This window comes from Leuciscus leuciscus (genome assembly GCF_965113295.1).
Source record: "Leuciscus leuciscus genome assembly, chromosome: 12".
In the NCBI taxonomy this organism is placed as follows: Eukaryota; Metazoa; Chordata; class Actinopteri; order Cypriniformes; family Leuciscidae; genus Leuciscus; species Leuciscus leuciscus.
The window spans coordinates 26,706,400-26,718,804 of NC_138736.1; the positions used below are offsets into that span (position 1 = coordinate 26,706,400).

A 12,405-nucleotide genomic window follows, 5' to 3' on the forward strand; every position below is an offset into this window, starting at 1 on the left:
GTCCTCATTTTTAAGAATGTCAAAATATCCTTGAACATTCCTTTTTCAAAACAGCCTCACGCGTGAGACTGCGTCCTCTTCTTTTGAAGACAAGTTTAATAGATTATTAAACCTTGTACATTTTTAAATATATAATTATTTTAAATACTGCACGCAATAAATATCAGCCCATAGCGTGTGACAAACAAAGAGAGTGCAGGGAACTAGTTTTTGAAATACCCCTAAAATTCTGTACTGAAGGTTGGGCCAGTGAATGGCGCATGCTCAGTGCGAGTAGGGAGTGTTGGAGACAGCCAACAGTGCAGGGAAAGGCAAGACGGGTGAAAAGAGAAGCCCGTCTTCCTTTCGAAAACGAAAAACTACGTAAACGGAGCTTCGTTGTATGTCGTCGCTTCACACCCGGCCATGCCAACGACACAGCGATGTATTATTACTGCAATCGGAATAAAATGAGCGCTAGTGCAGCCGGGCCTGGAGTGGAGAGTTGCGGGGCCGGGTGTCCGCATAGCGCCAGCCGCTGCTGCGGGGGAGGAGGCTGCGGTGAGCCCGTAAGCGTTGACGGAAGCTCGGCCGCTGCGGCTACAGCCACCAGCGCTGCCCCAGTGCGGAGCTCAGACAGGGAGAGCAGCGTAGCAGAGGCCCAGGCGTTCCGCGAATGGGACGATGCCACCTCAGTTGTTACGGATCCGGCCCAGATCATGAACGAGGACGGATTTTTTACGAACGGCGCTGCTGATATCACACGGGAGGGAGACGAATGCGCGGAATCGGGGGAATACGGTGGAGGACGCGGGCGTTTTTGTAGACAAAGCGCTGGAGCGGGCGAGGATAACAGCATTAATATTGATCACGAAGGAGCTGGTTTGCGATGTTTCATGAGCGCTACCATACGGAGGGACGAGCGCAGACCGAGCGTGAGACTGCCGCCGGTGCGCACCGCGAGAGCCCGACGAGGACACACGGCGCACGCCGAGACCGAACGCGCGATGATGACGGCCGCTGCAAGGTGTGGTCACGGGAATTCCGACCCCGCGGTCATTAAGCGCCGGGGATGCAGTTTCACCCGAGTTTCCAAGAGGGTGTGTTTCTCGGGCACATACTGCGGCAGCTCGGTCGCCGCGGCCCGCGTTGGTTCCAATGGTGAAGCTCACGTGAAGGGCTCCGCGAGCACTGCCGAGAGTTTCAAGCGCACATCCTTACGTCGCATCCAGTGCGAGAACACTACCGGGGCACAAAAAATGACTTTTGCAGCGTGCCCGCCTGATGAAAATGCCCAGCTGCCCACATCCAGGACGGCGAAGGGGCGCGTCAGACTGTACAGGGTGCGCTCCTTTCTTGCCAGCTCTGCCAACCATAACAACGGGGTCAGCGGAAACGGTGCCCCTCACAATAGCCTTCCACCGCAACCCTCCCCCCAAGCCCCCGAGCCCGAGTATGACCTACGTGACTGCGTAAAAAAGCCCATGTGTGCCCTCTCTATCAGTTCTTCTCAGGCTGTTAATGGGCCTCCTAACGGGACAGAGCCAGGGCCACAGAAGAGTGACGGTACAGGTGTGAGCATTGATGCTGAGGGGACTGAGGGCCCCAGCACAGAGCAGATAGAGGCAGTGAGGGGTGAAGCCGAACGCAGGCAGGCTGAGCTGGAGGGTCGTACCGAACACCTCTGGAGGCGTCTGCAGGCCGTGCAGGTGAAGCAGGTGGAGAGGCATGTCACACAGCAACTGTGTGGCCTATACAGGAGCAGGGGGTTGAGCTGCCCCAGGAGGCCCAGTGCCGTGTCCAGAAACTCGACTGAGTTGAGCAGGCTGGCACGGAGCTGCAGCGAGATCCTCCGGACTGCTGAGAGTGCACTGGACTCGGACCACACGGCCAGCAGCTCTGGAGGTGACAGTGACAGTGAGGAAGATGAGGGATTGGAGAGCGGGGGTCGTCGCTTTAGACCCCTGTCAATCAAATCAATGTAAGCCTTCCACATTACGCTTAGCACCAGGTTAATCTCTCTTAACCCTGAGCTAAGGAATGTTTTAATTTTGAAAGGAGCCAGCAGTGCTTCATTATGATATGCCAAAGATAAAAAAGAAAAGGAAAAACAAAAGCCCAGGGTGATGGAACAAAATATCCAGGGTTAAAGGGATAGTACGTCCACCCAGAAATTTAAATGCTGTCATCATTTACTCACCCTCATGTGTATTCTAAACCTGTAACAGTTTGGTTCCCATTGACTTCCAGTGTATTTTTCAGTGGGTTTCAATAGGAACCAAAATCGTTTGGTTATCGACATTCCTCAAAGTATCCTTTTTTGTGCTCCGAAGAAGAAATTAAGTCATACGGGTTTGGAATGACATGTGGGTGAGTAAATGATTATGGAAATGACTATCCCTGTAAAAATGACCCTTTTCTATCTATTTCAAACACTCTGCCTTCTTGTATATACATGCATGCACACCTACACGTATGTACAAAAAGATTCAAGATGAGTCATTGCATGTTGCTGTTGCTTTTGAATCACCACTGTACTGTACAATATAAATGCTGTACTGGCAATTGATTCATGGCCGCCACGTTAAAAGGCTACAAAGCACTTTCTCTCTGGGCTGTCGAGAATAAAATGGGTCAGAAGATGGTTCATCCTCAATTCAGCAAGAGCTTTTTTGCATTTCTGTAGCTCAAACAGTAGAGCATGCCGCTTGAAACGCCAAGGTCATGGCTTCGATCACATGAACTGATAAAACATAGGCTACCTTAACTGTTAAGTAAAGTTTGTTTACTGGCATTTATGGTTCCATGAAGAACCTTAACCATGGACCTTACCATTGCACAGAGTTCTTTTAGATAAAAAAAGGTTCTTCTGATTATTAAATGTTCTTCACAATAAGGAGAAAAATAGTTAGTGTTGAATGCAGTGTAAGTCATTTTGGATAAAAGCATCTGGCAGATAAGTAAGTGTAATATAAATGTTTTATACACATTACATCGTATATTATGCATTTATTTTCTCCTCTTTCAGTGTCACTGGCAAAGAATGGCAGTGGGCGGAGAGGAGGGCGTGGCTTGGCAGCAGGTGGGTGTGGCTTCAGACTCAAGTATCAGAGCTGGAGTATCGGATCCGTGCGCTGACGGAGCTTTACACACATCTACGACAGGGAAAGGTATTCTGGGTATTCATGTGTGTTTTTGGGTGATTGTGTTTTGTTTGAATCACTCAAAAAAATAAGCTGTTGAACGAACTTAATTAAATTAAGGAAAACTTTTCCACAAAATTAAATTACATTTTTCCAACAAAATCTAATTACTTTGAAATGATTTGTTGTAATCTTGTTGTTTGAACTTAAAATCATTTAGTCAAGACTATAAAAATTATAATTCCTAATAGAGAAATTGTTTTCCTGACTAGATAAAATCGCCAACATTATAATTCTATCTAACTTGACTCTACAGTTACTTCCAATGAAAGTGAAATACTTGTTCAATTAAATTAAACCCCTTTTTATATAGTAACAATAAATATTACTTATGTAGGTATAAGTGTGAGATTTTAATGCATATTGTATACTGAGTGCCCACAACACACAGTCACCACTCTTCTGCATAATGGTAACCACACAATTCAAAAACATTACAGAAAGTCCTCTAAGTTTCTAATATAACTGAACATTAAACACAAACATTAACATTAACTAACAACATCTTACTGAAAACATAAAATAACACTTTAATCCCTAAATTTACCCTCCTAATGCAGTCCCTTGCAAAGCATGCTGGGAACTACAGATCCACTGCCCAGCTAGTTGTTAATGATTCATGTAGTTTTCACACAAATGAATTAAGTAAACTTCAGTTTTAAATATATTAGGTTGAATGAACACAATTAAATTAAGTTGTAACAAAATGTTAAAAACCGTGTTACTTTAGCTTATTTTAATTAATTAAATAAAACAAATTGGTGTTCATCTATACTTTTTATGTTTCATCCAGGTGCGGTCCACTTACTCTGTGCCTGACACACCACTCAGAGCATCAAATTCCTCCCCCACATCACACAACAACTGCAAGTCAGTAGACCTTTTAACTTGCATAAAACACACACTGATAGATTTTTGGATTTGACATTTAATGTACCATTGTGCAACCCCCAAGGTTGTCCTCTGCTGGTGATTCTAACAGGAAGTGGCAGTCAGAAGACCCCACCTCCCCGCAAACAGTGCCCTGTCCACCTTCTTCTGCTGCACGGGTTCGACCGTTACTCAGGCAACGGCGACACAGACTCATTCGCCTGGAAGATTGCACAGCGCTGGGGTCAAAGGTGAAGACAGTCTCAGAGTTGCCCTTGCTACTAGCTTTCTGTTATGCAAAGTAACTCATATTATCGGCTGCTCTCCATTTTATATTATGCTTTGAGGATAATAAAACCGAATTCTTGCATTTGTGTGTCCCTCTCAGGCGGTTTCGTTACAGTGTTGGTGTGAACCCCAAACTGTGTGTGTGTTATGTGGTGGTGCTCCTCCTCGCTCCCCATCAGACAAGGAGAAGGGTCTGTGGATGCGGCAGACTTTGCTCGATATGTCCGTTCACCCTGTCCTCTCAATGCCATCAGGTGAGATCCATATATATATATATATGTGGCAGATAAGTAAATATTATATATATATAATATTAAAATCAAATGTTGTATTTGTTAACATTAGTTAGCACTGTGAAGTAACATGAACAAACAATGAACAGCTGGATTTGTATTAACTAACATTAACAAAGATTAATAAATACTGTAAAAAATATATTGCTCATTGTTAGTTAATGTTAATAAATAAGACCTTATTGTTAACATTATTTGCATTATTTTTAATTATTTTATATTATTTTATTTATTAAATAGACAAAAAATTATCCAATCAAGTAGAATATATATATATATATTATAAGCACAGAACTCAATTTGCATATCATTTATCTAATTTATGCTATCTATATTTAGCTTGTACTTCAACAGTACAAACTGTACAAGATTTTAAATGTCAATTTGATGTCCTTGAAAGTTATCCTCAGATGTGGCTTTCACATTAGTGACCCTTAAAACAAATTAGAGTTTTATAATTTAATATATAGATATGGTAACACTTACAATAAGGTTTCCTTCGTTTACATTACGGTAACAAATATATTGCTCATTGTTAGTTAATGTTAATATTAATAAGACCTTATTGTTTACATTATTTGCATTATTTTTAATTATTTTATATTATTTTATTTATTAAATAGACAAATTATCCAATCAAGTAGAATCTGCAAATAAGTGATGCAAGGAATTTTCTCGCAACTAATTTTACTTTTCTGTAACATTATTCTGCCTTTTTGGAAATACTTTTACCAATCAAGGTGTATTTTAGTGGTTAAAAATAACTGACTTCATAAAAATTAATCACACATGTCTGGTGTGGTTCCATCAAGACAATAACTGAACATGTTCCAGTAGCGTTTGACAACCAAGAAGTGTCTTAATTTTGAACAGCATACCTATTATTTTATTAAAAAGCAGTGAATTTTGGTTTGTTTGATATTTTGTTGTCAAATGCAATGACATGAATATCTGTAAGTGTGGATTAAGTGTACTTATACTTTTTGGGGCCACTGTGGATAAAATGGCTTCATGCTTTGAATTTCCTCCATTGCAGATTCACCCCTCGCACTGCATTGTGGGATACGCCCGCTGGCCGGGCACCATTCTCATAATTCACTGCAGTGGACAGACATGTCATCAGCGTCCTCTTGGCTGGGGAGGCGGGGCCAGGGACGAGTTGGGAGAGTGAGGAGGCGACTAGTTTGTCCCCGTCCGCCTAATGCACTGCCACCTTTATTTAACACACCTGGTAGGTGAAATATATATTTACACTCATATAAATAAGCACACACATACAATGTATAGTACACTACTGTTAAAAGGTTTGGAATCACTAAGATAAAAAATATATATATATATATATATATATATATATAAAATTATTTCTTATTTTTTTATTGGAAGACATTATTACTTAAATTCAGAAAGGATCCATTAAATTGATAAAAAAAAGTGTTTTTATATATATATATATATATATATTACAAATTAATGCTGTTCTTTTAAACTTTGTTCATCAAAGAATTCTGAAAAAAGTTTCCACAAAAATGGAAAAAAAATAGGACAACTGTTTTTAACATTAATTTGAGCAGCAAATTAGAATGGTTTCTGAAGGATCATGTGACACTGAAGACTCAGCTTTGTCATCACAAGAATAAATAACATTTTAAAATATTTTATGATAGAAATCAGTTGGTTTAAATTGTAATAATATTTCACAACATTAGTGCATTTCCTGTATTATTTGGTCTAATAAATGCAGCCTTGGTGAGGATAAGAGACTTCTTAAAAAAACACAAAAAAACACCACTTCCTTTGTTACTGTTTCAAGTTAACAAAATTGCTTTTGCAGGTGGTTCCGGGTGCAGAAGCCAGAGAGGTGTTATTATTCCAAATTATCTTCATCCACGAGCTCCAGATTTGCCAATCTTGCCGGCACCACCCCCAGCGACAGATACACCTGCTCAGGTAAATCAGGCTGAAAAAGGTCAATTGTCAATAGCTTACTATTCTCTTTGTTAGCTTCTTAAATCTCTCTCGTTCCTCAGCCTTTGCGAAGGAGGAGAGCGGAAAGCTCGTTTGACATCGACAACCTGGTAATGCCTTTGGGCCTGGCTGGACTAGGAGCACGAGTACAGAAATTGCAATACAAGGAAATTATCACCCCAAGGTACGGATAATGCAACCAGAACTCCAAAACCAGCACAGAGAATATGTACTTACTCAAAAATATTACAACAAGAATTAGTGATTACATTATTTAGCTTTGAGTTGTGGTCCTTCTGTCAGATAGCCATTGTGCAAAGTAGCTTTGGTTTCAAGTAATTTCCAACCAATTATTCAAACACTGTGCCTAGTATCCACTGTTTCCTTGTGTCCCATCTTTCATAAAGTAGTAAAGGTACATTCCAAACTAGATCCAGGAAGCTTAAAGAAAGAAAAGAACTTACTAGCTTACTGATATGGGTTTTCAGTGGCTGATACTGATAACATGAGAGGAGAGCAGGATAGTATATTGATACCACTAATACATTTCTGAAAATGGGAAAATGTGGCTGTTATTAGATTTGGTATGTGAGAGAATTAGGAACTGTTGTGTCTGTTAATTGCAGGGTTCGTTTAAAGTACTTGAATTTTACTTTTTGAAATTGAAGTCCTGGAAATCCCTTGAAAACAGCTATATTTAAGAAAAGGTACTTGAAAAGTGCTTGAATTATTGAAAGACAATATATGTAAAATTAGTGTTTAATTTTATTGATAAAAGAATCTTTTCACACAAAATTAATGCTGCAGCCTGTCTAATATAGAGCCATTTTGCATAGCTATGAGCGTGATATTTATTGCTCATATATCCACATATATGATACAGCTTTCATTCTTCAGGTCAATCATATATTCATGGAAATAAATCAGTTTAAATAAGGAAAGCGATATCTTTGTCATAGTATCCTTTCAATGATTAAAGTTTCCACTGTCATTGCATGTGATGCACTTTATTATTTGTACCATTTTGTTTTATTAGTTTATTTTTATTTATTTATAAAAAATTTTTTTTTAAAGATATTGTTTGATATGTGAGATCTCAGTCCTTGAAAACCCCAAAAGTAGTGCTTGAAGTCCTTGAAAGTCCTGGAATTTAATTTTACAGTATCTGTACGAACCCTGTAATTGGCCAAGCCAGCAGATTTTTATGGCTGATGTTGATCATCTTAAAATGTTGGCTGATATATTAGTATAGCACTATTGTTAAGTATTTTGGTTTCTGATGAAAAATGTGTAACTATGTCTTGTGTTTAGCTGGAGAGAGCTGGACTCTCTCTCAGGGGTCTCTAAATACCAGGAGGGCCCACATGCCCTGTCGTTGAATTACAATAACATACAGCACCAGCCCAATGGGGAAGGACTGGACAATGAGGAGGAGGAAGAGGTGTGTATACTTAAGTTTTTTGGAGGGATTTTCTTTACAATCTTTCTCATGAAGACACTTGGTATTTTATCTCTTGGTTTTCTCGACCATTCAAAGTGATCACTCTATACTTGTTTATAATGTAACTATAGGTGGAGGATCTCTCTGAATCTCTGTTTCTGAGCCGCCATGCAGTGTGTGAGAGCCGAGAGAGGAGTCGCTGGGGGAGCTGGGCTCGCAGACGTCGCCGGGGCAGGTCAGAATAATTTGTGTGAAAGAAAAGCATATGTGATGGAGAATGTTTAAACTGGTGTCTTTGTCAGAGTAATGTTTTTTAAACAGGGATCTTTTGTAATGAAATCTTTCAAAATGCTGTTTATTTGGAAAAAATAGTTAGTGCTGGTTTGTCAATTAGTTCACTTTCACCAACATAAAGCCACAGGTCTCATGAGGATGATGCAAGTTCAAAAATAAAGGCAAAAAAAATGTATTAACATAAAAATACAAATAAATCAATACTTTTATTCAGCAAGGATGTATTAAATTGATCAGAAATGTTGCAAAATATTTATATTTCAAATGAATGCTGCACTTTCTATTAATCCTGAAAAAAATGCATTACGGTTTCTATGAACATTAAGCAGCACAACTGTTTTCAACATTGATAATAATAAGAAATGTTTCTTGAGCAGCAAATTAGCTTAGAATGATTTCTGAAAGATCATTTGACACTGAAGACTGGAGTAATCATGCTGAAAATTCAGCTGTGCCATCACAGAAATAAATTATATTTTTAAATATATTAAAATGGAAAATGGCTATTTTAAATTGTAGTAATATTTCACAATATTACTGTTTTTACGGTCTTTTGATCAAATAAGAGACTTTTCAAAACTTCTTACTGACCCCAAACTTCTCAATGCTAGTGTATTAGAACTCTTAAGTTAAGTTAATAAAATATGTAAATTTGTGTAGTTAGCAAATAATTTACACATGAACCTTTTCAACATCAAGGCTGTAGGTTAAAAGTGAAATTTTTAGTGAAATAGGAAATTAAAGTAACAGAGATAGTTTTGGCTTTATAGCAGCTCTAGAATAAAGTTATTGTCCAGCTAAATTTAGTTTTGACTGATTCACATCCGTCGCAACGATCATTAGTTATTAACTTAGGGGCCTCTAACACAACACCTTTTTAACTCTCTATGCAAATTTTAAAAACGCAAACCTGTGAGAACGCTGATGGCGTGCACATGCATATTATGAGTTCAGTCTATAGGGATGCGCGTTTGATTATATATATGTGCGCAGGCATGTAGTCCTTCCCTACAAACCAACCCTCAACAAACTACTTTTCTTGTTTTAGATTAAGTATAGCATGTGAAACTGCAGGACGCTGCGGTCACTGCTTGAGATTTCACTCTCTGCTTGACTTCCTCCCTCAGATCTTCTTCCTCCTTCCATGGGGATGGGAAGAGCTCCAGGGGATATGAGCAGACACCTGGCTCTCCAGACTCCAGGCAGAGTCATTTTGCAGAAGGAGACGTCTCGCCACGCAGCCCCTTCTGTACTGGAGCGGAGGATCCCTTCAGCCAGGCTGAGGAAGAACAGCAGGTGTGTGTGTGTGTGTATGGAAGAGGACTTGATGTTCTATTAAACTTCATTATTGCTGTAACCATGGCAATTATTTAGCTGGTAGAACATTCTTTAGTTAAAAAAAAATGTCTGCTGTTTTCATAAAATCCTCAAGTCTGCTTTTGGGGGCTGTTTGTGATTCTTGAAAGATGTATATGTTTAATATTCTTTACATTGTACTAGAATATGAATGCATATAATAAACCCAGGGTTTTGGAGTTGAAAACCTCAATGAATCATCATCATCATCCTCTTTTGCGTTTGCAGGCTGTGCTGCCATGGGAACGCCGGTCGTTCCCCTTGCAGGAGTCGGAACTTCAGTGGCTGCAGGAGGAGGAAGAGGCGGAGCCTGACGAGGACCCGTGCACCGCCAGCGGCCGCAGCCAAAGCACGGACTCAGGCATCTCTGTGGGCAGCCTGGAGCTCTCCCCGAGGACCCCTCAGCCACCTCAGCAGCACTCAGGCACCGAGCGAACCACTCTTCACACGCTGTCCTGCAAACCAGCCACCCCGACGACAGTCTCTACAGCTCAGGATTCTCCCACACTTCCCCTTTCCTTATACTCATCCTCTCCGTTATCATAGCGCATTATTTGTCCGGCCGTTTTTCCTGCTCTAATATGAAAATGAAACCACGACCCTGTCCTCCCCATTTATCTAACCATGAGCACCGTGTGTCCTTACATCCTGTGCCCTTACCCTGAATCCTCTGGAGCCTTACATGAAACCACAGAGCCTATTATTTATAATCTTCCCTCAAACCCTCACTCATTTGCCCAATAACAGCCCAGTTTCCCTATTGAGCATCTCTGGTCCTTCCTCATGCATCATTTCAAGTCTTCTTCACCAGCCTGCCCCCGGTTACAGATGCTGTTTGAACTGACTGCTGTTATCCCCAAAAAGAACAGATGGTGTCTGTTTCTCTGTTGTTTATTCATTTTTTGGACCTGTCTAAAGCTTTTTCTCCTGCTAACTATGTCAGTCTGTCATTTTGCGTTTTAGTCCAATCAGTACATTTCGAGCTCTAACCATTTTTTCCGATCAAGAGGTGACGACAACGTAGGGCGAACCCCATTTGAAAGCTCTTAGTTATTGATCTCCTTATAAAGGCACTACATATTACACTCGTTGTGATCATTTTCTGTGACTTAGTTACTTTATTCATGTGTTGTATTGTATGTATCCCGTGGAGATGTATGCATACTGCCGATGAATCATAGCATTTAAAATCTGTTACATGCTCTCTAGACGTTACCTTTGTCTTTCCTCCTTTGTGAGCTCAACACAAGAAGTATGCTTTTGATTTCCAAATGACATGCTGTGTGTGTGTGTGTGTGTGTGTGTGTGTGTGTGTGTGTGTGTGTGTGTGTGTGTGTGTGTGTGTGTGTGTGTGTGTGTGTGTGTGTGTGTGTGTGTGTGTGTGTGTGTGTGTGTGTGTGTGTGTGTGTGTGTGTGTGTGTGTGTGTGTGTGTGTGTGTGTGTGTGTGTGTGTGTGTGTGTGTGTGTGTGTGTGTATTACGTTAAAGAAAGAGTGATCAGAGAGTGTGTGTGTGATTTAGACAGGTCTATTGCTGCATTAGGGGGTAGTGTTGGTGAATAAAAACATCATTTTGTAGGAGAATACAACAAAACACAAGAAGATTAAAGTAATTGGAAGTTCTATTCAAAACGGACATGATGTTCTCAATGCAGACGTAATAAAAGGAATAAACACATAAATGAGAACTACTTTAGCTTGATGCGTATTTACTTCCTGCCACACAAGAAAAAAGCATGCTTTGTTAAATCATGTCATAGTCTTATGAGATAAAGCCAAATTATGAGATAAAATTGATGTATAATTGACTTTTTGTCATAATTGAAATGCAGTCATAATTATGGTTACATTTCGAGTTTTTCAGCTTCGACCGTCTCAATTATAATTTAATATGTTGAAATTTCTACTTTTTCTGAAATAATTTCCAGTTTTTAGATTATAATTAATACTTAGTATCTCATAATTTTGCCTTTTTTCATAATTATTACTTTTTATCTTATGATATATCAAAGCATGTTATTTTCTGCTTAACTTGTCCTAAAGATGTATACAGTATTAGTAATAGTAAAAAAAATTATATATCATCGTTTATGGTGCCAACTACTTATCTTCAATGACTGGATTCATTATTCCATTATTCCATATTTCTATTCCCTACCGACAGAGGGCTCCACAAGCTCAAAGAGGACCCGCTGTGCAGCCTAAAGTTAATCAAAGGATGTGATTTTAGTCATTTAAGTGCAAATTTGTTGTTTTTTCTTCTACAAGGCAAGAGTTGAGTCTCGACAAAAAAAAAAAGTCCAATAGTGACAACATCGGACACTTTTAGATGGTCTCTTTTTGTGTAACACAAAATACATTAGTAGGCCTATTCATACAGTGTTTTTTTTTTTTTTTTTTTTTTTTTTTTTTTTTTTAGTTTTTTGCCATATAACATAAGTGAATGATAAATGGAATGGGAATAAATCTCAGTTTGTATGTAATGGGAATGAACCAATGATGTTTTCTAGCTAGTCTCATGACCAAACGTCATGATGTCCACATACTTACTTTTCAAAGTGAAAAATGACTTATATTTCAGTCTCACATCCCACAATGGCTTCAGAAATTCTGGAATGTGGTTCAAGTTGAACGGACCTCTTTTGCAATCTGATTTGACGCTTCATAAAAGCCAATACCCATCCACTGCATGGAAATGACCAACAATTTTCCCTT

At 39.5% G+C, this 12,405-nt stretch overlaps 1 protein-coding gene across 1 annotated transcript; it reads left to right on the forward strand.

Moving 5' to 3' along the window:
• Nucleotides 1-118: 118 nt before the first annotated feature.
• LOC309510447 (uncharacterized protein) lies at nt 119-11,381 on the forward strand. The gene is made up of 12 exons (XM_082185220.1): nt 119-1,960; nt 3,008-3,149; nt 3,976-4,052; nt 4,138-4,303; nt 4,441-4,594; nt 5,670-5,864; nt 6,468-6,583; nt 6,664-6,785; nt 7,913-8,042; nt 8,174-8,277; nt 9,464-9,632; nt 9,921-11,381. The coding sequence occupies exons 1-12, from the start codon at nt 261-263 to the stop codon at nt 10,236-10,238; spliced, it is 3,393 nt and encodes a 1,130-aa protein (XP_082041346.1). The 5' UTR covers nt 119-260; the 3' UTR covers nt 10,239-11,381.
• Nucleotides 11,382-12,405: the final 1,024 nt, after the last annotated feature.